Source organism: Haemorhous mexicanus, chromosome 2 (genome assembly GCF_027477595.1).
Source record: "Haemorhous mexicanus isolate bHaeMex1 chromosome 2, bHaeMex1.pri, whole genome shotgun sequence".
In the NCBI taxonomy this organism is placed as follows: domain Eukaryota; kingdom Metazoa; phylum Chordata; class Aves; order Passeriformes; family Fringillidae; genus Haemorhous; species Haemorhous mexicanus.
Window position 1 is genome coordinate 108,020,296 of NC_082342.1, and position 27,745 is coordinate 108,048,040.

At 38.3% G+C, this 27,745-nt stretch overlaps 1 protein-coding gene and 1 long non-coding RNA gene across 10 annotated transcripts in view; one reads left to right on the forward strand and one right to left on the reverse strand.

Annotated features, from left to right (window-relative positions):
- Positions 1-463: 463 nt before the first annotated feature.
- Positions 464-27,745, forward strand: part of MBTPS2 (membrane bound transcription factor peptidase, site 2) — a 52,412-nt gene continuing 25,130 nt past the window's right edge. For 7 of the 9 annotated variants that reach the window (XR_009485484.1, XM_059839892.1, XM_059839886.1 and 4 more), the window contains exons 1-9: positions 897-1,056; positions 5,923-6,071; positions 7,764-7,902; positions 11,724-11,827; positions 14,234-14,361; positions 18,178-18,296; positions 19,129-19,309; positions 21,750-21,844; positions 24,046-24,241. Coding sequence is in view for 8 of the 9 variants with exons in the window: in XM_059839892.1 (XP_059695875.1) it covers positions 982-1,056; positions 5,923-6,071; positions 7,764-7,902; positions 11,724-11,827; positions 14,234-14,361; positions 18,178-18,296; positions 19,129-19,309; positions 21,750-21,844; positions 24,046-24,241 (1,186 nt within the window). In the remaining variant the exon portion in view is untranslated. Of the gene's footprint in view, positions 606-896; positions 1,057-5,922; positions 6,072-7,763; positions 7,903-11,723; positions 11,828-14,233; positions 14,362-18,177; positions 18,297-19,128; positions 19,310-21,749; positions 21,845-24,045; positions 24,242-24,371; positions 24,419-27,745 lie in introns of those variants that run through there. The other 2 variants (XM_059839894.1, XM_059839893.1) reach the window with 2 other exon arrangements.
- Positions 511-1,166, reverse strand: LOC132323987 (uncharacterized). Its single transcript, XR_009485485.1, has 2 exons — positions 1,036-1,166; positions 511-592 (listed from the first exon to the last, which is right to left on the reverse strand). It is a non-coding gene; the product is annotated as an uncharacterized LOC132323987 (long non-coding RNA).

The following is a 27,745-nucleotide window of genomic DNA, read 5'->3' on the forward strand; positions in this document are numbered from 1 at the left end:
GCTGCCCAGGGCTGTTTTCCCTCACTTGCTGTGGAAGTCAAACACTGTAAATAACAAATGCCTCCTCCTCCTTTTCTTGGTTTTTTTAAATCTAATGCCACATGGTATGGAATATCCCTTTGGTTAATTTGGGTCAGCCGTCCCAGTAGTATCCTCTCCCAGGACCTTGCCCGCTGAGAATGTCGCAGGGCCAGCGCTGATGCCGTGCCACACCCCGGTGTGTCACCAGCACCTTCGCAGGCACCGATGCAAAGCCGTGAGGCTGCCGAGGGAAAGTGAGCCCGTGTCAGCCTGACCCAATACAGGCACACGGCCCGAGAATTAGCACTGACCGCGGCCTGCTAAGGAAACTCGGGGCCCAGGAAGCATCTGCTTAAAAGCCATGCTCCCAGGCAGCCGCACAGAATGATTTTGTTGTGCACCGAGGTCCGTGCTAAACTTCTGACAGAACGTCAGCGGCTAAAGGGAGCCGCATTACTCTCTCGTTACTGAAGCGCTTCCACAATGTGCTTTGATCTTGCCATCACAAACGATTTTTATTCTCCCGCGCAATCACCTGATCGCGGCCAGCAGAGCCTCTCCGAAGAACCAACTGGAGGAGGCAGGTGAGGGAAATTAAGCTAGAGGAGAGGGAACCGGCGCCCCCAGCCCCCGGCGCCCCCAGCCCCCGGCGCCCCCAGCCCCCGGCGCCCCCAGCCCCCGGCGCCCCCAGCCCCCGGCGCCCCCAGCCCCCGGCGCCCCCAGCCCCCGGCGCCCCCAGCCCCCGGCGCCGCCCCTCTGCCCTCCCGCCCCACTGCGCACGCGCCCCGCCCTAACGCCCCGAGCGCTGCCCCGCGCCCCGGCCTGTGACGTCATGCCGCCACCTGCCCGCGCTCTACGCGTTGCCCGGAAGCGTCCGCCCGGGCAGCAGAACCAGTGGGAGAAAGGTTCCGGGCAGGTTGGGTTCCGGGGCTGCCGCGCTGGGGCGCGGCGCGGCCCGCGATGATCCCGGTGCCGGTGGTGGTGACCGTGCTGGGCGGCTGGTGCGCCGTGTACCTGGCGGACACGCTGCTCAAGGTGAGGGCCGAGGGCGCAGGGCCGGACGGGGCCGGGAGGAGGCAGCGGCAGCCCCGTTCCCCCCGCGCCGGGCGGCCCAGGGCCCCGCTGCCGAGCCCGGGCTGGCGGAGCGGCCGCGCCTGGCCCGGGCCCGCTGCGCCCCGCGGGCTGAGAGGCGATCCCGGCCCCCGGCGCCCCTCCCGCCCCGCAGCCGGGCCCGCGGGCCGCGCAGCCCCTGCTCCGCTTCCGCCGGTGCTGGGCTCCAAACGCCGTCCGGGAGAGTGCACGGGCTCCGGTCTGTGCTAAAGGACCGGAGCCGCGAAAAGTTGGGGAAACCAGCTTTTAATATACTGCTTAAGCGGCTCCGTGGCAGTTTAACGTGCTGTCTGGAGTTTATTATTAACTAAACCTAATATACAACCTTGTAACTTTGCGGTGTAGCGTATATGCCTTATAATGATGATTTTCCTAAAAACTGTAAAAAGCAATGCATATTTATTACTTTTGAATGCTTTTAGTTTTACTGGAGAAAGTTTGAGACAGAACTTGATGCAAATACTTTTTTAAATAAATAAACTTTGGTCCTCGGAGAGTATTACGAGACTCATCCTTTTCCTCCTGATACAGGGGGGAAGTTTGGAAAAGAAAATACACCGAGACATCATTTATTATATCTGGGATTCATCTATGGATTGCTCAAATTTCATTAAGTGGTGTTGCATTGTTTTGGGTTTTTTTAAAAAAGATTCAGAGATATGATTTCTATTACATGAACGAAATTGCAAAGAATGCATACAAAGTAGGCTGTGTGCTGGTTAAATATGAGGGAAAATGAAATGTGAGATTTGATCTGTAATTCTTAATTTTACAGTCCAGGAGCTGTATCTGTTTCTGCCAAGGCAGATAAAGCTTAGTGATATGAAAGTACAAAATGTGCATTTTGTCACTCCTGTAAAATAAAGAAAGAAATACAAGAAAATTTAGGTGCTTAAAAAACTTGGAAAAGTGTCTCCCCCTGCAGCTAATTAGAGAGCAGATGTAGCTCTGTTAGTGATGAAAGCTGATAATTGCAAAATATAGTCTGTACATAATGACAATAATAAATACAGTAATTTACCTGAAGACTTCTCAAATTTTCTTGCAGCAAGTCTATGTTAAATATTAAAAAAAAAAAATAAAATACAGCATTGTTTTGAAACACATGAGATTAGCCAGGTACCAGAAGAACATGCTCTGACTGCAGTGAGACACCAGGAAGGTCAGGCAGGAGTCTGCTTCTCTTTTGGCAGCAGATTTGTGTCTGGTGGAGACTCTTGGGCGGTGAAGCAGGAACTGAGCTCAGGTACCAGACCTGTTGTGCCATGATGCTGAGACCATTTGCATCTCTGAGATTCTGAAGGTCTCTTTCTGCATTTGACCATAAAATCATTCTCTTCTGTAATTAAGGAGAGGCACCACCTTTCTTGCAGCAGCAAGGGAAGGAAAAAAAACCAAACAACCCTACACTGGAGCCTACTTAATGCCTGATTTTTGTTGATAAAGAAGGGGGAATGCCTAGAATTCTACAGTAAGCATGAGAATCCAGGAGTTAAATTTTAATTCTGATCTTTTAAGTAAAAGTTGACCAAGGTTATTAATCCTCAGAAATTATATGGGAGCTTTTGAGTTTCAGTGAATTTACTGGTAGATCTGTTGTACATCTCAGTCACCGGTTTCACTGTGAGTACCACAGTTGAAATAGAATTTGCATTAAATAACCAGATTTATATCATTAGGAAGCTCAGGTTGCTTGTTTTTGTGCTGGTACTGTAAATCTCCACCACAGTCACAACCCAAGGCTGCCAGCAGCCACAGCAACATTGTGCTGTTTAATTAATTGTACTGTTTAAATCTCAAATCACTTTCAGTGTAATTACACCAAGAGGATGTACAGAGCATGAGTAAAAAATAACATGGGAACACTTTTCCATGTGTGGTCATGTTGATATTTTTGGCAAGAGAAGGATGTGTGCTGTAACTTGCAGTTAATGTTTATTCTGTAAACCTGTTCAATGTGCAATATTTTTTGCTCAGTTTGTTCCCTTACTGGTTTTGTTCAGATTTTAAATATTTCATTTTGGCAGTCTCACTCCTAGACTACAATATAGAAAGTATAACTGTGTATAAATGTATTTTTGCCCAGATAAATCCACATTTTATAATGTTGCTAGAAATAAAAGATACATTTGTGTCAGGAAGCTAAAGCTATGCCAAATCAAGCTGGGATTTTGAATGTTAAGTCCCCCTTGTTGCTCCTCATTGTACCACTGCCACCAACGTTTTCATTGAAGCTTGGATTCTGTAAGAGGGAATCACTCAGACCCCTAAACTCCTTCTCCCCAGCATCCTAAGTCATCACATTTCATTCTGCCTGAAGGATCAGGAACAAGTGAAGTGTAGGAGGTTGTCCCTCCTTTTGTTGTGAGAAATAAAGGTTGCATTGGACACACTCAGTCAAGGTTGGCTCTCAGCATTTAAGGTGGTCAGGAAGCTGAAATTATTCAGAGCTCTTGAACAGATTTTGCCAGCAGAGAAGAGTGTTAAGGACTCCTGCTTGCTGGCAGATACCTGTGGAGCTCCTGGAGTGTTTAGCAGGTGTCTAGCATTTTAAAGGCTGCATAAATAAATAGGAGCTGCTTTTATAGTAAAACTAATCTAACAAAGATCTCTTAGATCTCACAGGGCCTAGGTCTGTGTGGAAGCAGCTTGAAATGAAGCATGCCAGGGCATGAGGGTGTGTGTTTAATGTGGTGATCCCACTAGGATCAGGACAGAAGGAGCAAAACTTTTCAAAGAGCTTTTTAATATATTTTGCAAAGGTTTGCAGTCATTTGGTGATTATATAATAATGTTTCCACAACTTGTGAGCAAAATAAAAAAGGAAAATTTTTTGTTACCTTTTTTTTCCACATTTGACAGCTGTATGGTCAGTGATTCTATATTCCTCATGGAAAACTTCTTACTTATTTGTCTTGCTAGGACAGTGGGGCTGTGATGTTGTTGGAATGAATTCAAAGGGATGAATTTGTGGCAATTCTAGGGAAAAAAGTGAGGTTTGCATGAGATAGAAGGAACACATTTTCAAGTGTCAAATCAATGTGTCTGATTAACTTTATTAGAATAATGTATTAGGATTGTTTTGAGGTTTTTTTGAGTGTGTGAATGAATAGGACTTTTTTTTTAATTCACAAAAGACAGTTTCTCATATCAGGGGTTCTTAATGATGTATGTAATTTTGTTCCTAATTATCTGGTAGATTATGTGAGGTCTTTTTCTATGTTTCCTTGCCTTATGTATCACTAATTGTGTACAAGTCTAATGATCTCTTCTGTTAAAATTAGCAAAAGCTGATATGATTGTGGACACTATACTTAATGGTGCCATAGGGAGTGAGTGGTGTTGATGGGAGTGCATTACAGTGAAAATTTTTGTTGGTGCCCTCAGCTGATGGGACAAAAATGTGGCTAAAATCAGTAGGGTGAAGAAGAAGGAAATGATACAGAAATGCATAAGCAGAAAGGATAAATGGTGTAATAGGTGATACATGAACAATGGCTCAAGTAAACGGGTCTCACAGCTGAGGATATTGTTATTTGAGATAAACTTTTAGTGGTCAAGATTTAATGAATTTGACAAAATGAGAAAAACTGTTAATAGAAGTTTGCAGTATGAGATCCTCAACCCCCACCACCACTGTGGTGCAGGGCAGGAGGAATGCAAGGAATTGGCAAGTTCTAAATTTGTTCAAAGGACCACAGACAAGAGCCAGAAACTTGTGGAGTTCCTTGTTGGGGAGGAGAAGGGAGCCTGTTGTGAACTACACATTTGGATGTCTTCAGTAGGTGCTGCTGCTTGTGGGGAACCTTGGGAACAGTGCTCCAGTTCTGACAGCTCCAAAGACTTGTCTGGATTGTGTCAGACACTCCTGCCTTGGGAACTGCCCAATGTCAGAATGCTGGAACCTCATCTGTGCTTTTCCTGAGCTCTGAGTTCCTCCAAGGAAAGTATTCCTTCATCTGGGTTTCTGACACAAGCTTCCATGAAGCAGGTGACTAAAGCCAATTGAGAATGCAGGCACCAAAAAGTAAAGTTGGCAATTGCAAAAACCATGTCTGTTGGTCTATAATTCAAGATAATGCTGAAGATAAGTATTCATAGGTCATATTTATAGGTCACATTTCTTATCAAGAGAAATCTTTGGAACTACTAGAAGTTCCTTGAAATGCTGGGAAATTACCATAGTGAAACTACTATTGCAATACAGGTTGATAATTTTAAATTCCTTGTGGTTTTTTGTTAGCCTGATCAGATATTCCAGACCCTCTTTAGGCATAGTATTTGTGTTTGGAAATAGACCTTGTTTTTATCCTTACTAACAGGTATCTGCAATACTGAGCCATATCTCATCTGTTTTAGAAAGTTTTTTTCAGCTGGAGACAAAAGAAGCATTTTTCATTATTGTAGTTTTTAAGATGTTTATTGGAATATAATTGCATGTTGAGAGACTACCATCAACAGTCTCTAGACTTCTAACCAGAAAGTAGAACTACTGAAAGGGATTTAACACTAGGAAAGATGATGCAAAACTTTGTTTGTCAGATATCTCTGGACACCCAATCTCTCTCACAAACCTACAGTTGTTGGAAATAACATCAAAACAGTGACATAACTTTTTCACATTAAATGTCACACCTTACCTATATGTCAAAACTTATGTAAATAAGGTGTAGGACATCTACTTAAAATTATGTATCTGTTTTTATATAAACAGATCACATTTACTGCTTGGTCACATTACAAAATCTTCCTAGAATGTTTTGGTCAAACTGGTTTTCTGTTGTTTTGCAGTCCTCCAACTCTCTGAAGGCATCGTACGAGGACTGGCTGCTGACGTACGGCCTGAGCGTCTCTCCCTTCCACCTGCGCTGGCAAACCGCGCTCTTCAATCGCCAGTTCTACAACTGGGGGAGATGGAAACCCAAATTTCTCTACTTATGGTAAAAATTCAGCCTCCTTTTTCTTCTGTCATAGTCAACAATTGAACCACGTTGGTGCCTTTCAGCATTAGAAGGGCAGTGGGTAGATATTTTAATAGGCTAATGATTAAACCAGTTGGAGTGGTTGCTCTAACTGTACTGTGCGAGTATAAGTATTTAACCTCTTCTAAAAAATACATAAATGTAATGCAAGTTGCATATTGAGATTCTATAAAACTAGAAATCCTTAAACTATTTTTATGTGTGGTTTGAAGTATGCATAGTTCTGAAGAGTACAGGTATTACATCCAATTCTGCATACAGAAGTAGGTCTGAAAGCAGCTGCTCAGATCCTAGATCATTCCCAATGCTGTAGACTTAGCTCTCCCAAGTACAGTTTACAAAGTATTCAGAGCCAGCTGTGTACCTGTAGTTAATCATTGCCCAGACATTCAGCAATGATACCTGCTCAGGAGCACCTTGCTTACCTTCTGTCTTTTATCTGCCTACACCTTTCCATGCAAATGGTGCACAGTGCTGGGAATGGGTAGATAAGTAGGGTGGACTAATATGGATGCTCCTGGACTAGTTAAGAAATCTATCGTTCAGTTGCAGTTCCTAGCATTACTTTGTATCTGCTCTGACAATATAAAATAAGTAAGGTTTGAATTTCTTTTCATTTCCTGTATTGCTACCCTCAGTGAGATAGTAATAAAAGAGAGGTCTGCTTCAAATTGGTTTCTCTAGTATGTAATGATTTTGTAATAATCAGTCTGAAATAGCTCTATATCAATTACAATTTTTAATGTGTGTAATTTATTACAGTATAATGTTTCCACTAGTCTCTTTAATTAACATTACAAGTACATGTTGCTTAAAATAAATCTACTAATTCCCAGTGAGCTTCATTAAGGCTGATAAGAGAACAGTTGAGCTGTTATGAGAGGAGGAAGGATTGGTAGTGAGGTGTATGTGCTGGATTTGCATCATTGAAGTTTTTTTTTAGTTAGAAAAAAGAGTTATCATATCCTTCAGCTATAGGACAGTGTAAAATAAGAATAATAATATTAATGGTGAATAAAATTTGTCATTAGGTGGAATGACATGAATTGAAATTATTTTCAACATTGATTTTAATGAAAAATTGGTGAGAAGAACAATGTAGCTTAAGAAATTGGTGTTTATGTGGTCTTGCAGTTGTACGTTTTAGTTATTCTTTAAAAAAGATTCCGTCTCATTTATTGTTCCTGTTTGTGAGAATGATGCAAAATGTACTGAAGAAGTTTATATATATAAGTACAAAAGCTGCCCCATAATTTGATCCAGGTCTCTAAATATGTGATGCTGTGGTGCAACATGGCCAATTATACATTGTTAGTTAAGTTTCTATATTCTTATCAACTTATATATTCATAGCTACAGGCAAGTTACACGGGTAACTGAATAAAAGTATTTGAAAATTGATCAGGATGTGGTTTGGATGTAAATAATTTATTAAAAAGGAGAATATAAATTACTAGTGTATATTTTTGTTGTTAGTTGCCTTTAGCATTTTTGTACTGGATTGTTGGTGAATTGTGGTAGCATCAGGTAAGTTTTGCTCTGTGTTTTGTGCAGTAACTTGTTCAATAAAGCAGAGATTTACATAGCCAGAGCTGATACCCTTTTTCTCTTGTGGCTGTGCATTGCTGAACTATTTGCTTCTCTGTGTAGGTTCAGCATAGGAATGGTGTTTGGAATAGTTGCCATGTTTGGCTCTGTTATTCTGCTTGGAAAGACCCTGCTGCAAACACTGACCCAAATGCTCACCGAGGCTCCAAAAGCCCAGAATGATCGAATGCTGCAAGTTGTGGTGAGTGTTCCCTCCTCAGGTCTTTGTTTGAGAACTGTGTACAGATCTAAAGCAGCTTCTTAATTGGGTATGAGATGCTAAAATATTCCTATGCAAGAATAACCCAACTCCTGATGTTCATCTATGTGAAAATGTGCTGGTTTTTTACCAGCCTTAAAAATGGGAGAGTGGGTATAGAAAAAGGAAAAATGAAGGCAAGCATGTGGAAGAGTTTGTGTTAAAAATCCTCAGGAGAGGGAATTGGATAATCATTTTGCAAAGCCCTAAATTATAGTGCTAAGAATAAAATTATAGTATTAAGCATATAAAACTGAGTTAAGAACTTGTTTCCTGTAAGCTGTGCAGTGGGCTCTGGTGACCTTACAGTTTGCAGAGCTCGTACATAATTGACAAGAGGAGACAAGTTCTGTTTCTTTTAATACAGTAGAAAACAGCAGTGGAAAAGGAAAGAAGGGCAAAAAACTTTGTGTGATAGTAGAAGCAAAGAATCATTAGTGAGGAGGTGTTTTTTGATTCTTCAAGGACTTATAGCTTAATTTACTATGTGAAATTTCAAGTGCTGTTTCTGGCAGTAGCAAAGTCCAATGATATATTTAATTGTTCTATGCATTTCTGGTGCTGAACAATATATTGTATGGTTTTAGAATGGAATGTATTTCACAGGATAGGGAAGATTGCAAATACTGTCTTTTTAATCTCTTCGCAAGGCAGTAATGAAAGAACTGACATTGCCTTGCTACAGTTTTCACCTCAAGGATTCCTAGTCACCTTTTTTATACCACGAGTGCAATGTGGCCAAAATGTAAGGTCATTTTCCTGAAATTCAGAAATGTATGGGGTTGCTCTGCCTTCTGTTACATGGCTTAGAGCAGAGGTGCCCAGCCATGTTACTCTTTTTAAGTACTCAGCTCTTCAAGTGATCAGATATTGAGAACTGTGTGCAGATACAACAGACCTTAGTAAGCACTAAACTGACTGCATGCAGCTAGACTGGCATGAGTGCAGGAAGCCTAATTTAGCATGTGCCATAAACACAGTGCCTTTGGATGGCTGGGTCTGTTTCCCACAAGCAGAGTGAATATGCAGAGTTCAGCATGTGTTGGAAAAAGCAGGCAGTGAAACCTGAGGGGGAACCACTGTCACTGCCACTGCTGTCCCCTGTCCAGAGCCTGCTCCTGAATTACCTTCAGGGGCAGACAGGAGTGGGCAGTCTGTGTATCTGGGAGGGCATGAGCTGAACATGAGACAGAAAATTTTGTAATTTACATTCCAACAGGATCTGTCCTAACTTTTATGGAGTTCCTTTACATCTTCATTTTCTGAGGTCTTTGAATGGATCCATCCACTTTTGTGACAACAGACTAAAGTGGTCATTGACAATATATTGCTCTTTGGAGAAAATAACACAGACACAACGAAAGTAAAGATGAGCCTTTGGAATTAATCTGGAGTGAACTGGAACAGCGAAAGTAGAAAAGTAGGATAATGTTCACAATTTCAATGTGGACTTGTTTCATCAGTCACTGCCTCCTGGCAATATCACTACATTCAAACCAAGAATTGACTGGCTCTGAAAACAGCTTAATAGATAGGGATAAAGTAATGTCATGTGTGGGGATAAGGTTGCTTCTCCTGAGTTGTCGTTCTCTTCCTTTCTTACCTCATTCTTTCATATTTGAATGGTCACGGTTGTATAATTCTGCCTTTAGCAAGTTTCAGTATTCTTTTTCAGGGGAATGTGCTAGTGTAAATTGACACCAAAAAGGGATTTATGTGGTTGCAAAGAGGTGAAGAATGACTTAGGAGGACCTTCTCATTTAAATTATTTACATGTATTTGGCTGTCTGGAACAGAGCAAAGTGGTTTAAAAAACCCAACAAAACCTCACTTTTTCTTTGTAAACTTAATTTTAGGCTGTGGCATAAAGCTGTTTAACCTTTACCCTCTGGGTGTGGAGAGAGGGAGAAACAGTTGTACTTACATTTTATTAAGATTTTTGTATGCTTCCTCTTTTGTTCAGTCACGTACTTGATTTAAAATACCTGTCTATAGGTAACTGGGCTCTTTCTCTTCAGCTGCCCCCTCTTGTGTTGGTTACCTGCTGACAAAAGTAGGTTACCTACTGACAAAAGTAGGAAAGAGGCAGATTAGCTACAAGCAAAGGATCTTCTTTTACTGAAGGCATTTCCAGAAGGCCATAAAATACAAGACAGCATGCTTTTTAACAAAATACTGCTATTGATTGCAGAGCCCTTCATGAGAGGTAACTTCAGTTTTAGGTGAATCTTAAAATAGCTTCTTTGACGTAAAGTCTGAAAGCATCTGGTGCTGTGTTCTAGCACGCTGTAGTCATGGTGGAATTGAGATGGCAGCTCTTGCTGTTGCCATCTGTGCTCTCACTGCAAAGGCAGCACCACTGAAGTGATGCATTAGTGCCACCAGCTGATGCTGTAATGCAAGCATGATGTTTAAGAAATGAAGTGTGGCTGTCTTTCATGCTGTGAGGTACCACAGCTGAGCCAGTTAAGGTAAATTCCTTGGTCACCATTACACTGGACAGAATTTGTGAGGTGATTAACATCAATGAATCCTTTTGAAGGATTTAATTTAGCTAGATTATCTCAACCAACTCTTGTAGAATTCTGCTACATGGGTAGGTAAATGCATAGAAGTGAAGAAAGTGCAGGACTGAACAAAGGTAGAATCCAGTCTACCTAGTTGGATGTGCAGCATTTTGTTTTCCATGATGCTGGGTTTTATAGAGTTCTCTAGACAGGCCAGGAGTTTTTGCCCACAGCATCTCTTCTGTGTGGCTGGATTGCAATTCATGTTGTGCTCACATCAGTTGTTAGTGAGTGTACTGGAGTGCAGCCTGCCTTGAGTAGAAAAAGCTGTAGATCTGACAGGAGAAATGTCCCAGAGCAATCCCACTGCAGCCCAGCAGCTGAGGGTGATGGAACTGAGCAGGATGAAGGTCCATCAGGAGGAAGGAGGGGATGATTCCTCATGCTTTGACTAGTGACCACTTTGGAGCTTGTCTGGAAGCAGTTAGTGTCTCATGGCAAGCACAGTGAAGGACCTGGGAGTGGTGGGAATCCAAAGCAACAGGAAGAATATGAGAGGCCTGCATATTATGTCTCAGGTAAATTAAAATAGTATACTCATTTCAAGGTGGGATTTTTTTTTTAAGGTTAAATTGCCATGTGTAGACTACCAAAACCTGAAGAATAGATGAAAATTACTTTTTTTTTTTTTTTGATGCTGTAAACTGAAATAATTTTGTGATTTGTATAGGAAGAGAGAAGGAAGAGACTGACTGTTCAGCAGTCAACTCATTTTTGAATTTTTCATGTTCATTCTTTTTGAAGTGCCTTACAATTTTTATTATTTTCTTTTGAAAGGTGGATCTTTTCTATAGTTACGTGACTGGCTGCAGGAATTGTAAACTAATGCTCACAGTGCCAAGCCTGTTTCATTTGAATGGAAGTCTGTGTACGTTTTTATAAACTTCTCGAGCTTAATATAGAGTAGGACATGTTTGGTCAGAGCTGTGGGGAATATATAGGGCAGGGAGAGGGCTTTTATGCCTGGAGAGCTGTTTAACGTTCCACAAAAGAATATATATTTAATATACTTTAAAATACACTGAATAAGTTGGTAAAAGAGGTGCAAACTGATTGTGCTGCTTTGAGAACAGCCCCTGGTCTGTCGTGGATCTGAAGAAGTGAGTGAGAGCAGCAAATTTAGGAGCAGAATGATTTGTCTTTGTACCTCTTATGTTCCTCCTGTGTTTTGTTTTGTTGTCATGCCCACATCAACAGGTGCCTGGTGTCAATTTGCCCATCAGCCAGCTGACCTATTTCTTCTCTGCAATCCTCATCAGCGGTGTGATACACGAAGTCGGCCATGGGGTGGCAGCTATTCGGTAATTTCTGTTTTGCTTTTCTGCTACTCTGACAACAAAGCCAAATATGCCAGAGCAGTTACCTAGCCGTGAATGTTGTTAGCACTGCTTTGTTTTATCTAGAGAGTCTGTTTAGTCTGTAATTCATAGCTTCCTTAGATTTGAAGTTTGGAAGAGTGTACAAATTAGGGATAGAGTTTTAGTACAGTGTCTGTTATACAGATCATGAGAAGGGACTTCTGCTTTGCAAGTATAGCATCAGGTTTAAAACAATTTTTTTTAAGTGGTCCTGTTTTTTACACAGCAATTTAATTCCTGCATTTGTGGCACTTGAACTCATGTGCTATTGCACAGTGATACTTTAAAATTGATTTTAATTGGTTTGTTTAAACAGAGCTCGTGAAATATTATATGAACAGGTTGAAATAATAACTTGGTCAAATGTGACTTGTCCCTGTTAACCTCAGTGATTTATTAGCTTTGATCAAAAATTATATTTTTAATGTCCTTAACTATGATGATTACTTCACCAAAATTATTTGACAGGTTAGTCATTACTGTTAAATGCCATTTTAGCATAAGAAGGTTAAGCAGTGATTACTGGGACTGATGATCAGGTGTCCTCCACATTTCTCCTGGGCAGCAGCATTATCTCTTCTTTGAGCATAAAGCCCTAAGTTGTTTCTCTGATTTTCCTGTGTGTAGGGAGTCATGACTGCATTTTAACCCACATACTACCTTTTTTGTAACCCCAAAGGTTCTCACTCAAAGGGGTGGTTTGAGAACCTCTGGGTTTCATATGCTCTGCTTGTCTTTCAGCTTTCTTCCCTCAAATGTTCACAGGGAATTTTCTCTGGAGGATGAACCTTTTGCTTATCCCATCACAGGAAGAAGCAACACAATTTTCTTTCTAGTGCATGTTGCTGGCAGACTGCAGAGAAGCTAGGAATTACTACAGCGCTCTTTTTAAGCAGAAAGGAAGAATAATTCTTGTATCTTGATGGTGTGATATCTTTATTCATGGTGTAGAGCAAAGGCTTTGAATATTAAATTTTGTGTTATATTTTTGTCAAAAAATTCTTTTTCCAGCTATTTCCATAGGAGAAATTAGTTGGTCCAATGTACATTGGCAGCCAATATTGCTGCTGCTGTTTTCTACTTGACTTTTTTATTCTCCTTCTGGCACAGGTTGCGTCTATAGTGCTGTTATTGTAAATTCTCAGGGTTTCAACATCACTAAAAAGCTGTGCTGTGGGCAAATTTTATTATTCTGGCAAGTCTTAGCGTTCCTGAAATCTAATACCTTTTTGCCAATTTCAGTTCTAGAAAGCATTAGCTGTGAACCAGAAGAACTTAAATATTTGAGCCTTAGCTTAGTCAAGGCTGGTACCAAACAAGTCTTTTTCTTCCTCCCTGTGTGTCTTCTACCCAAGTCATGAAATCCTGAACAGGCATTAAACTGCCTATTATTAATTGGTAGCATGGCATGAGTTAACTCCACAGTAATAGTGTGAGACTTAATTCTGAATAATTTTGTATAATTGTTTGTCTTCTTTTGGTGTATATACACATTAAATAGATAAATGTAAATAAGGAAAAGGTTAGACCCAGTATATTGTCTACGTAAAGATATGGGATTAGCTGATCTGTGCCTGGTTTGTCTTGGAACATGATTTTGCCATGCCTCTCTTAAGTCCCTTGTAAAATTTCTAGCTTCAAAAAAAACTTAATGTGTTTGTTCCAAAAAATTCAATTTAAAAGTAATTAAAAAACCCTTAGGAAAAAATATTATCTGTAGAATAGTGTCAGCTACTAATATATTTCAATAGAATCATGGATTGTTAAGGTTTGGAAGGGCATTACCATTTGTCCTTTTAACTTCTTGTTTTCATTTTTTCAGATGGCATTTCCTTCATTTTTTTTAGTTTACAACATACTCTAAGATCCATTTGGGAGAAACAGAATTAAAAATTCCAGAATTGTGGAAGTATTTCTTTAAATGGAAAGCAATTGATTCTTGCAAATATTTTTACATGGATGAGTTTGAAACTGCTTCCTACGGGCTGCAATTTTTTTACTTAAAAGAGCAATTACCTCAAATGTTGAAATATATGTTAGTATGGAAGCTAGGTAGGTTTTCTAAAAGTGTTTTACGTGTTACTGTTACCAGGAGACAGAAGTTGAATTTATCCTTTATGTTTTTACCAAACTTAAAAATGTATAGTGCTTAGAAGTGGTAACTACTCCAGAAAGCATCCTTTAATTTATTTATCTTTCAATTACTGATAGTATAAAAAAATACATTAGTTTTATAATTAAAATTTAGTCATTCTTGTTGTCAAAAACTGTGTGCTTTGTAGAATCTCTCAGGTTTTCTTTTGTTTGTTTGCAGTTACACCGCTTCACTTTTCTTTTCTTCTTTTTAAGAGAACAAGTACGATTTAATGGATTTGGAATTTTTATCTTCATTGTCTATCCTGGAGCATTTGTTGACCTCTTCACAACTCACTTGCAGTTGATATCTCCTGTTCAGCAGTTAAGAATATTTTGTGCAGGTAATAGTTTGTGGTTTTTTATTAAATCTTTGCTTAGCACCATTGCAAGGCATCATTGTGAATCTTTGATTGAGTATTTAAGGTTTAGAATTAAATAAGTACCAAAGCTTCTCTTTACCTAATGGTGATCCTTCTGTTCTGAAGCTGTGCTGGGATCTCAGAGAATCATTTGATCATTAGTGTCCTTATCAAGCTGCTTTATGGGCTAGAGATGTCAGTTTCTAGGATCTTAAATGAGCGCAAATTTCCTGCCTTGAGAAACTTTATTCTATTCTAGATCCAATTTAGAATAGTTGTGCATAAGAAATTCCAGTTGTGTGGTTGGGGAAAAACTGTGGTTTCTGATGTTCCTCTCATTAGAAAGAGCTCTTGCACTAGGTGCAGAAGTTCCTCTGTGCAGAAGTTTCTCTGTTTTTTGTTTGTTTGTTGTTTGGGATGTTTCTCCACCTTCTCCACGGTGCAAAACCTTGGAGCACACAAGCTGGGAAATACTGAGCCGGAATGGTGCTATGAGAAAAATGACTTCCTGTCAACACAGGTCAACATCCTTGAACAATTCACTACTGTTTTCTGCAAGAGCAATCTATTTTTCAATAGTATTTAGAGTGATTTTCACTGACCTGTGAGTTGTGTTATTGTACAGGTCACTGTGTTTTGATGTTGCCATCAGGAGGAAATAAAGGTTAAAACACAAACATCCAAAGAGGGTCGTAGCTTATGGCTCCAGATAACCTCCAGATGTTTTTGAATTGATGTTTTCTGAAGTCTCTGGCTGCTGGGAAGTAGAACCTCGTTGCTGTGAGAAGTCAAACCGAGACTGTGTCATTCTGCCTGAACCACTTGTATGATTATTTCTAGAGCCAAGGTGGCTCCCAAAGAATTGAAATAGAGATAGAAAAGCTATCACCTTGGTTCAGTTCTTGATGCTGGTGGTTTTTCGGTTGCAGACTAGCAGCCAGCCTGTTGTAATGTTTAGTTATTAACATTGTTTCTTGAATATTGTATCTAAAATGTCATATAGAGGGTGGACATATAGAAGCCTTTAGTATGCATGTTTTCAAGCTTTCATAAATCAAGTAAATAATTACAAATATTAGGTAAGTAAATATATCTGTATTCCAAATACCTGAATCAACAAAAATCATTCACATACAATAGGCTAACTTCTTGGAAGCCCTGTTTCTCAAATTAATCTGTTTCCATTTCCATCTGCTGGGAACAGGACTGAAAGAAAAGGCATACTGAATTCCAAAATTATTTGTTTACATAGATTCCAAAGACATTATTTAGAAAAATAGAATTCTAAGCTGTAATTGAAAATAATTGCTAGCATGTTTTGATGTCAATCAAACACCTGTAATAATTTCTCATGTTTCTCAGGAAACCTGAGATAGGGGAATACAAGGCAGGAGCAAGCATGTTGGAAGACTGGTCAGCATGAATGGCTTGCTTTCAGTTAGGTATAACAAAGAAATGCATTTTTTCACAGTTTATGATAGATATGCTTCAGAACTAGGATGTTTGATAATGATAAAATGCAGTAAACAACCAATTTCTTTTATTTGTCATAACAGTTGAATGAACCTATTCCTGGTGTTCAGAAATTTGAATTTAGGGAGACATACTCTCATATTTTTGTAAAGCACCGAAGTAACAGAGCTAGACTAGAGGCCAATACCAAATATTATTTTTGTAGTCCAAACTATAGTCTGGAGATTAAAAAATATATTTTTTGTACAGCAGATGGCATCATATGTTCAAGAATAGGAAATGAGTGTTCTTATAAGACTTGTGATATTTATAGCATAATTTCATGCCTACTAGTTAGATTAAAAGGGATTCTGTGCAGCACATTCTTGTAATTAGTTCAAATATTTGTATTCCTTTTAGAGATAATTTTTAATACATTTCATCTTGTCTTTAACAGGAGTTAAATGTTTTTTGTTTTCTTTTTTAAATGAAATAATAGTTAATCAATTATTTTAAGGTGTTTTAGGGTTGTGTAAAGTGTCTCTTCTCAGATGTAAGGAATTAGATGTCCAAGGATGAGGTTGTTTTAGCAAGATAAAGTTGAAGGTAGACTGAGCAGTATGCCTCTACAGGTATTCTGATTTGGAGCATGTTTATTTTTCTGTGGATCACCTGGGATGAGTTTGTAAACCTTTTTTTTTTATACTTCTTGCTGTATTCCACACAGCAAATGGTGTCAATTTTGGTAGCAAGGCCCTTTTTTCCTAACTGTTTGAAAGTATTCCTTGTCACTCTCTAGCAGTTCCATCACCTCTTTCTTATTTTTTTAAGGGTTGGGATTTTTTTCAGTTTACTCTGTGTAGCAGCCACACTGTTGAAAAGAATTTTGTTTCCATTTTACATTTTTTGTCTTTTGTTAAGGTGTTAAGCTGAAAAAATATTTTTTAAGATAAAAAGGTTAAAACAATAAAGTTAAAATATTTGCTCAGTATTTCTGGATTTGTTGCAAATAAATGTGTGTATGTGAGATAAGGAGAACTGATTACAAAAACATTTCCTCTATCTGAGTGCCTTTCCATGAGATACAATTAAAATTATAGGGAAAAAAATACTTTAAGAAGTGTGTACCAGTGGAAATGGCAACTTACTTCAAGGACTTCAAAAATGTCTCTCATTTCTGCAGCAATAGAAGTGTAAAAGAAGGTGAGGTGGGATGTGGAGATAGACAGGGGAGATAAGTCTGCCATATGCTATGATTCTCTGTTATATACACTGCAGGAAAGATAGCTTTAATACATTTGTAAATATATTTAATTGAATTCCTGTGCTGGAACTGCACTGTAAGTACAGAATTGAATCAAACTGCTCACAACAGGATGAAGAACTGTAAGAAGGAAATGAAGACTGTTCAACACTGAAGTTTTCCTGCATTATTCATACAAAACTGTTTGTCCAAGAACACAAACTAATGAGAAAATTTGTGTAGAGCTGAATGTGGAAAGCCACAAAGCTTTGATGATGAGCACCAGCTGTGTCTTATAATAGTGGCTTATTGCTTCTTATGGAGAACCACATACTATAAAGATGGCAATTGCAAATAGGTTCCCCAAAACATGTCAGGAAGTGCTGATTGTACTATTGGTTTCTTCATGGGCTTTTAGGTCCATATTTTGTTGTAGAAGAAGCCTTTTTTTTTTTTTCAAATAATTTCCTAAATTCATTTGGCACATATACATGTAATAATTTTAATTGAAATAATGTAGGTTACCATCATAAATACTGAATTGCAAGTAAATTTCAGACATCTTGCTCTTTAGGACAAACAGTATTTTTTCAAAAATAAGCCCATTTATTGAAATTCTTAATTTCAACAGTTTATTGTGGTAGAAGGTAATACATAATGTATTTCAATCCACTGATTTTTTTTTTTTAATATTTATGATTGAAGACAACTCTGTAGATAGAAACTGTATTTTAATAATTGATTCAGAAGCCCCATTTCTCTTCTGGGTACACTACCCTCTCATACTTAGAAAAGTAGAGGTACATGAAATCTTAACCTGTTAGAATGACACCTTAAAAATGGACTTACTGCTCTCCTGTCTTTTTTGATAGTATAATTCTCAGGCACTTAGAGTTTTCTCTAAAACTCCCTTGCAAAGGGGCAAAAGAAGCTAAAGTTTGTAATCTATGTACTCTTCTTTTATGCCTATGTTCAAATGAACTTCATTTATTCTTGCAGTAATAATTTCAAGAAAGGTAATTAGAAGGCAGCTGTAGGATCATTTAAAAAACAGTTTTTTGTTATTAGTGTTTATTTAGAAACTTTTTTTGCCTTCTTTTTAGGAGTGTGGCATAATTTTGTTCTTGGTGTTGCCAGTTTCATGGTGTTGTTTCTGCTGCCAGCCATTCTTTTCCCTTTCTATTACACGGGTGTTGGGGCACTTGTCACTGAGGTTGCAGAGGTAAGAAGGATATTTGCTGTTTCCATATTATATGCTTTGTGATCTGAAATGTACCTGTATCTCTTATTACCACAATCAGATTTGGTCAGTGCAGCTCTTTGCAGATTCTTATATACTGAACTTGTTGCTTAAAGTTTTCCTTTCAGTCTCATGTATCTTAGTATAAGTAAATAAAGGAACATGGTGTGAATAATGATAGACTAATTAGCATACTATAAAACTGTTGAGACATTTGAGATGAGTTTGCAGGTTTATTTCTGGTTTTAACTGTTTTTCAGTATTGGCACAAATCAAATCTACTGGAAATTGTATTATCACTCCAGTTACTGCTATCTTTTTTCAATGTTAAAGATTATTTTGAGCTGATTTCCTTGTTTGGTCAGCTGGAAGCGAAGTAGAGATAAACTTCTGGGATTCTGGAAAGGAATGATTTTTTTCTGACTTAATCAAATACAGCACAGTTGAACAGCAGAGCTGAAAGGATCCAATCTTTCTTGGACCTAAAAGTCAATTAATAAAACTCAGGAGAGAGTGACATTTATAATGCTTTATTTCCTTTGAAAATATAGGTACACCGGCTTTCTTGAAAAGTATAATATGGGTATTAATTTAAGTTACTTGAACTTAATATGTTGTGAGTTTTCTTACCTATATGAAAATAATTACTCAAATTTGAAGATGTGTCCACGACGCCTGAAGACTTCCCTTTCCCTCCCCTTCCTGCCCATTTTTTAGTGTCTTAACCTAAGGATTTCATAGTATTCAGCGAACTGTAAACTAATCCTTGTTTATCCTCCTATAGTAATATGACTGACTTCACTGTTCTTCTCAGGATTCTCCTGCCAATGGACCAAGAGGTCTTTTTGTGGGAGACCTTGTCACTAACCTACAAGACTGCCCAGTTTATAATGTGGAAGACTGGAATTCCTGTCTGGGAGATATTTCAGAGAAGTCCCAGGTCGGCTACTGTGTAAGTGCAGCCACCCTACAGCAATTAAGCTTTCCAGCTAGAGGTATGACTTAAGGTGCTCTCCTCATTATTTTGTATGTTAATTAATTTATATTTTAATTTAATCATGTCTTAAAGACTATTTTGGATTTAGAATTTGTTGTTGGGGTCAAATTTCTTGTAAGTCAAATCTGCTGTCCTGTCTTAAGCAATTACCAATGTGCCATGCTGTTTTGTGAAATCTGAAAGTGAGAGAGGGCTAGATATGGGAATTTCTCTTGTCTTTCAGTCATCTTGTACAAATATCCTTTATGATCTGAATAATAAAATTTGCTTCTTCAGGATATTGCAGAACTTGGTTCTTAGTAGTACAATTATCTCCTCTAAGTTCTGTAAAATGGATCAACTCCGTGATCTTCTGCAGATGTAAATTTCACATTATCTCATAGCTTTGATAAGCATGACATTGCAAATTACATGATTTAACCCAATGATGTACTTTATTATGGTCGATTCTTCAGATATGTCTCCCTATAGGGTTTTATGTCATTGCCCATAAACTCAGTTTTGTCTGGATTGCACATACTGCTTCTGGAAGTCAGTCTACTTCCTTCTGTTTCCTTTTATACATTAGAGTGCTTGTTGCTCTAAGGGCTTATCCCCAAGAAACCAAAAAATACTAAAAACCAAAAACCTGAACTAAACTAGAACAATAAACAAAAATTGAGTAGAACAAAACAGAACAGTCAAGTTAAATTGGCTGAGCTTCTTGTGACATGCCCTGAAGCTCTCTAAAGTTTCTTTCATACAAGCATTCATGGAAACCGAATTCCAGAGGTAAGGGGCTGCTGCTGAGCAAAGCTTTTAGAATACTATTTAGAGCTTTAAAATTGTCACTGCATTTTTCCATCATCCTGGAAATAAACAGGAGGTCAGGCAACTCGACTGTCCGTGGTTTTGATGCACTATAGAACTTTCATGAGGCTGAAAAAGTTGGTTTTTTTCTTTTTTTTATTATGTAAAGAAAGTGATGTTATAGCTGATACAGAGATCAATATTTAAACTGGAAACTAGTGGAGTATGGGCAAGAACCTGCTTTCATGGTTTGACAGTTTGGATTATGCCTCTGGAGAGGAGTGCAACTTTGGCCCATGCTTTCAGCTGGGCAGGGATGGCAAGAACCAATTCTCAGATGTAGGTATATATATCCTCAGATTCTGCTGTTCTCTGAAGTGCAATTTTGGAGTAATGGGTAATAAAACTGCATATTTTGCAGATGAACTAGTCCTATTTAGATTGGAATACTAGAGGCTTAGTGCTGGAGATTCAATATTGCTTCCAAGCCTGGTTGCTGTATTGTATTAGCAGCCCATTGTCCCCATTGCTGCCTTCTAATCAGACCAGTCTGTCTGCATTTTTGGAGTCATAAGCCTCCAGCAGTGAGAAATATTCCTCTGAAATTAAATGAACTCTGTTTGGTCTTGAGCAGCTGTCATTTATCAAAATCTTGACAGTTCACAACTTGACATAAATACAGAATATTGATAAAAATGTATATAGCAAATGGACTCCATCTAGTTGACTATAAAACAAATGGAGAGTGAACTATCTGAGTACTGAAGCTAGAGAGAAAACAATGCCCTAAGGAACTTTTTGAAATTAAAAAAAAAGTGGTTTCAATGTAGTTTATAAGAATACTAATTTCATGGTCATTTGCTATTCAAATAAATATGTGGTTTCTTAGCCTCAGGGTACTTGAAAAAGGTTTGTACGGTACAGTGCTTGCACCTGTAAGCCCCAGGCATAAAGCTCCATGTCAGTGGATTGCAGGTTATGCAGTGATAAATCAGCAGCCTGTATCACAGGCTTGATCTGCCTGGGAAGGGACTGCAGTTGCTGTGATACAGATCCTTACCGTGACCATTCTTCTGCATCTGTGTGTGTCTGTTTGTCTCAGATGGACAGCAAGTTAGGCTTAATTCATTTCGAGAGCATATGTACAAAGGTTCTTTACCAGACTAGTTAAATCAAGGTTTAAAACATCATTTGTTCACTGCTGCAGCCTTCAAGGCTTGGAAGGCTTTTGTGATGTAAAAAGTATGTTTTGAGTCTTGGCCATTTCCATAGCCAGCCCGTGAAATCAGTACAGTAGTAGCTAACAAATTTCTATGCCAAATATTGGTGCAAGTTAGGGGCAATGGATATAAAAGTCTTTTGCAACTTGTAATACTCAAAATAATGCAGTGGTAGATTCTCAGTATCTCAAGGAGATTTATAAAGGTGAAAAAGTCAGTATGTCACATGACTGAAATCACGGGACATTCACATGTTGGTGGTGAAGCTTTTTTTGTAGCTGTGACTGAGCCTCAGCTAGACTGTGAATTAGTGTAATTCTTGAAGGCTGCAGAATAATTAATAATAATAATAATAGTTTTACTTTATTCAGAGACTAATTTTTTCAGGAATTAATATTGATTATTTTGCTCTATGCCTATGTTCTGTAGTTTACAGAAGACTTGATGGCACAGTTGAATGTTGTAGTAACAACAGCCTCACAGACATTTGCTTTTCATACAGCAATAAGTTGGACAGCCATATGGTAAGTTACTTAAACTGCTAATTCTCTTTGGTAAATCCAATTTTTTTTTAGATTAAATTAGTAATATTTGCCCACACCTATACAGCATACTCAACTGTTTAAGAATATCTACAGTTTGTAATAAAGGTGTGCATGTATACTGTTTTCCCAATTACAGCTTAAAAAATCACAAAGTGCTAGTTATGATTTTTCCCATAATTAAACAGGGGGTCTCTGGAAGAATCATAAAAAATCTTAGAGACCTCATGCCTTTAGGCAGAAAGACAGCTCAGTCATTGTCAGTATTCTGTATGCACAATACTGGTGAGAAAAAACTTTTGAGAAGTCGAAATTGCTTATTTTGGTGTTTCAGTCTTCTAATGTATTCAGCACTACAGGGAAAGCAAGGCCCTGGACTGTCTGTTCAGTTATTTTGTCTGAAGTCAGCAGTGCTGCCCCCTAAATTTAAAAACATGCAGGAGAAGGTCCTAGAAATTGCCCAGTTTCTCAAAATAAGGACCCATACTTCAATCTTTTTTCACTATGTTCATTTTCTTGTCATGTAGAAACAAAGTTTCTCAGTAGGATTTTGCCTTCCTCCCTTAGAAAAGGGTTTAGCAGCATGCCAGTGCCTACAGGGGCTACAAGAAAGCTGGGGAGAGACTTTTCACAGGGACCTATAGTGATAGGACAAGAGGGAATGGCTTTAAACTGACATTAGGAAGAAATTCTTTACTGTGAGGGTGCTGAGCCACTGGCACAGGTTACTCAGAAGAGCTGTGGATGCCCTATCCCCAGAAATGTTCAAGGCCAGGCTGGATGGAGCTCTGAGTAACCTGGTCCAGGGAAAGGTCCCTGCCTGTGACTGGGGTTAGAATGGGATATCTTTAAGGTCCCTTCCAAGCCAAGCCATTCTATGATTCTATGAAAATACATCAATGTTTTTTAAAATATGTGTTCCATACTGACTGTGATGGAATATTTCTGTTGGTTCTTTACAAGCAGAAAAACACACTAATCAACTGTGTAAACTTTTCTACACATACCAGTTTGTTATTGTTCTGACTCTAGTGATAAATATCTGAAGAAATTCAAATATTTTTTTTCCAAATCTGCTATAATTTATAGTTTCTACAGTGGTAAACTTCCTACTCCAGGGTATTTAACCACTAAGAGCTGAACACATTCCAGTGGTTCATTTGAAATATGGCAGTGGCAGCAAGATTTGATAAATCACTCTCCCATTGAGCCTGGGCATTCTTAAGCTTGTAGTTGCTACTTATGAACAGGGAAGAAAGAAAAGCATTGGGAAGCTTGAGACCTTGTGACTTTGAAGTGTCTTTAGACTGGCTGTGATTTTTGAACATTTTTTAATGGTCTTTGCAGTGCTATGCAGAAGTTTTTTGAACGTGTGTCCATTTTGAAAGTGCGTCTTCTCCTCCTTCCTCCAGAAGGAATTTGTATCAAGGTTAATGGTGAGGGTCTGACACTCACATGTTATGGGGAGTGCAGTGATCAGGCTGAGAAGGTAGAAATTACTTTTGCTTTTCCTCCTAAGGCAAATAGTAGATTATGATTCCTTGCTTCTATTTTTAGAACAAAAGGAAAAGTGTCACTGAGATTTTCCAAGAGACATGAAGGAGAAAACTAATTTCCTGTTCCCTTCTGCTGTACTGTCTTTGGCCCATGGGGAGCAAGAAAGATCTGGTCTGTCAGACTTAGAGAGTGGAAGAGTGTTATAGGCAGGGGTTGGGGCACAGCAGTGCATTGAGTCCTATGTTCATCTTAGTTGAGAATGATTTCTTAGCTACCACACACCAGGTAGGTTTGTTGGTTTATTTGCTAAAACTTCAACAGGTAAGTCACTAGGATGCTGATATAGGCTCTGTCCATTAGAAATTGCTGAGCTATGTTTAGATACCATGATTTTTTGTTGTGGTATGTGTACTTTGCTAGAAATAGTTTGCTTTTATTTTGGTATATGTAACAGACCCTCTCTTCCACACTACAAAATATGGAATGACAGGTTGAATATGAATCAGGTAGAGATTCATCAGGATTTCACAACAAAAAGCTAGGGAAAAAAATTAGATTTTACTTTTAAGCAAATAAATGCCTCACTGATATAAGCCCATGAAGAGTATCTTTTGCTTCTTTTATTTTGATGTGCTGGAAAATAGCTTACCTTCACCTTTCATAATGATTTTGAATGCCCTTTGCAGTATGCCTGTCTGCCAGCACGAAAAGTTATTGAAGCCAGCAAAGTTTGTCGAACCAACATGGACTGCCATAAGGACTTTGTGCCAAGCTTTTGTGTGACTCCTTCTTTGGAGAACCAAACAAGGCTGATCAGGGTAAAGCATCCACCTCATATTGACATGCTCTACGTAGGACACCCCATGCATCTTCAGTACACAGGTTGGTATCATTTATTTAAAGTTTAGCAAAAGCAATCTCTAATATGGTTTCCTTTGCCTGCCTGCTTAAACAAGGTCTTAGAGTGCTTCTCAGTTAATTTGTTTAAAGCAGAATCCATTTCTTATTACAGCCAGTGGAGAGACATGGACTACTCAGACCTAAAATAAAATGTTCACAGTGCACTGAGTTATGAAGGTAATAGAAACCATATGTGATATGTGATGGTTGTTTTTTCAGAAAACTATGAAAGGGCTATTTCTGGAACAGATCTTATTCAGGTTAGTCATAGGAACCAGGTGCATGCATTTTCCTAGCACATAAATGTCTCAAAATGCTATTGTAAAATCTCTAGGGCACCTTGCTCCAACACCTTGCCTGGAATATTAGCATAACTGCTTAAATCACACTTATATCCAAGTGTCTGTGACAGATTCTCGTGACTACTGAGCCACAAGTGTTATCACAGTATAGTTTTTTCCGGATTTATTTTTTCATTTGACTGCCCCAAATTAAGTAACATTTAAAATTTTAGTTCCTTTCTTTGAAGTTTACTGTGACTCTCCTTTGGGCATTTTATATAAATAAAAAGTACTTCTGCTCCTGAAGTGAGTATGGAAAGAATGAACAAATTCATCAACCTCGGACTTGGTAGCTTGAGTGGCATGGTGAAAATTAGCTGCAGATGGGCTTTAAGAAATTTGAAGTGTTAAATTACTATCCCTTCCTGCTAGGATATCTGTTCCTCACAGACAGCTGAAATTCTTGAGGTGAGTTTAGACAGCAGTACTACCTTGGAAGTGTCTCCTTAGGAAGGCATTGTACTTTTCTGAATAAGCACTGGAACTAGGTACAAAAGAGTTTTAGAAGCAGTGATGAAATCTGGTGGTGTAAATCAAATAACATTCTTGGATACCATATTTTTAATTAATCTATCAGTCTTTATCTTTCCATACTGGTAATTTGATACTCTTTGAGGAGTTACTTATTTCAACTTTTTTTATAATATACTCTAATATAAGCCCAAAATATGATCTCTTCATTTGTTACTTCTGGCCTTATGCCATTTAAGAGGAAAACATTTTTCATTTGTGTGTTACCAACACACCCTACTGTATCTGATGATATTTATTTCAAACGCAGCAACATATTTTAGAATAGAGTTTTACAATTATTCAGAATTCCTTTTCTTGGTCTTTAACAATACGAACTATTGGTACTGAAGAACAATTGATGTTGTTCTCTTTTCAATACATTGGAGCAATGGCGTTTTCATTGGTGTTTCCCACTGTAGTAATTCTGCAGAATAATTGAACCTGCCAGTCTTTCAGAGGTCAGAAAAGAATGTTATGGCATTTTAAAAGGTAGTTCTTCTTTAAGAAGTTACTTTGTGAAAATACTGTTTGCATACACATATAGGAGTAGAATTTCAAAGTGATTTACCCTTGGAATTGTGCACTGAATGTATTAATTTGAAAACTAGAAGATTAATTTTATTACCATCTTTGCTGCAAATATAATCTATTCCCTTATGTTCCCTTTGGAAAAACACTAGGCCAAAATGATAGGATGCTGGCTTGGGTAGCAGGCAGTCTGCTGTGCCATTGTAGAGTTTCATTCCAGTGAAACAACTTCTAAATATTTCAGGCTTAGCATTGCACTGTACAGGACTGGCTGGGGCCAACAGGTTTGGTGTGGTTGTTTTTTTTTTGTTTGTTTTTTTTTCCCAAATGTGACTGATCAGAATGTGGTAACTGTTTTTTACAGTTAAAAAAAGAAAATAATTTCTTCTGCTGCTGTGAGCTTTGAAATAGGAATATGTTTTAATGAAATGCCTTATTCTTTAGCATGATCTTTCTGCCTGCAGGAAACATTACTTTTTAGAGTGGTGCTATATTTAACACACAACATAATATGGGAATTGTAGTACTATGTGTACTATGACTATACTTTCTCTAGAAATGTCACTGTTTGAATAACATTCTAAAATTATGCATGCATTATTTTCTGCTTAGGCTTGTATTGTTGTCATGGTAGTCCTGATTTATGGAAAAGCAGTAATTATTTCATATTTTCATTTGTAGGTAACTTCCAGGTGACATATTTTTAAAAAAAGTATATCTATATTAGTTGCTTAGAAGAAATAGTCTTTACAGTTTATTTCTATTAAATCTTTCTGCTGCCTCAAATTAAAATATCCTAGCAAAAATGTTTTTGTTGATATGGAGGCTATATATACCACTTGTTTCCAGTATTTAAAAATAGCAAAATTTTAAAGATTTATAATCCTAAATGAACTTACAGGAGATTTGGAGATTTGGCCAAAACCAAAACAGAAGGATGATTAGGAGTGCATGTTGTTGGGACAGACACATTAATGCTTTTAATTAGCATTCTTTCTGTAAAAAGTATCTAATGTTATCCAGTATAAATTCATACTCTTGGTTCAATACACATGGTATTAAGTCTTTTAAATTCTTCCTATTGCAGGCCAGTTATGTTCCTCCTCTGTTGGACAGTTGCTATGTAAGGTTGAAATGGAGGGCCCTGTCAGTACTGCTATACAAATTTGCAGTGTTTCTTCTTTATTATATATGAGGGGTTTTATTCCCTCATGTGATTTCTAATACTGCAACATTTTTGCTTCCTTCTCTGGCCCTCATTGGTTGGGAAGAATCTGGTGACTAAGATTTATATTAGGAATTCACACTACTTGAGGAAACATCATATCCCTGAATGTTACTCTTACCCATCACAGACCAAAAGTGTAATATTTTCTTCACAAAAAGAAGGAACTTACCTAGAGATCATTTCCTCAAGCTTGACCAGTCTCCTACTCCTGTTGTATCCAAGTCTTTTAAAATAAAAAAGGCACTTCCTGGCTTTGGGTGTGTTTATGAGCAACAACAATCCTTGGTGAAGGTCTTTTTGTTACAGCCCGTTCTTTCAGTATTTCCAAGCTTGTTTACCCTTATAACTGAGGATGGTCCTTCACTGCTTTTAACCCAGGTTTAAAGGATTTATAGTTCTTCAGGAGACCACACAGAAATATCTCATGCCATGCTGTCTTTCTCCTCCTCCCTTTCCCCCATGAAGAAGTTTTGAAAAGCTCTTTGGTCAACCTAGTCTCCAAATCACTTCCAATTAAAATTGTGTCTGTTGTGAATCCTTCTCAATATTTGCCAACACCATTTAGCATGAGCCAACAAAAGAAATGTTATTTCCAGGTCAAAGAATTGTTTAATTAGAGTGGGAAAACAGTGACTGTTTTCTCTCACCCGGGCTCATTGCTGTTCACCTCTTCCCAGCAGTGTCTTTGAAGACAAGTCTGTAGAGCATAATTTCTTTAACTCTTTTGTTATTCTTCAGAGGACAGATTTGCCTACTACCATTAGGTTTGATCCATTGCAACCACAGAATTCATTGCTTAATATTACAGTCTCTAGAGCTCAGTCCAGCAACTTCCTGAAGAGTTTCTCTGTGTTTGGAGCTTGCTTCAGCAGCAAT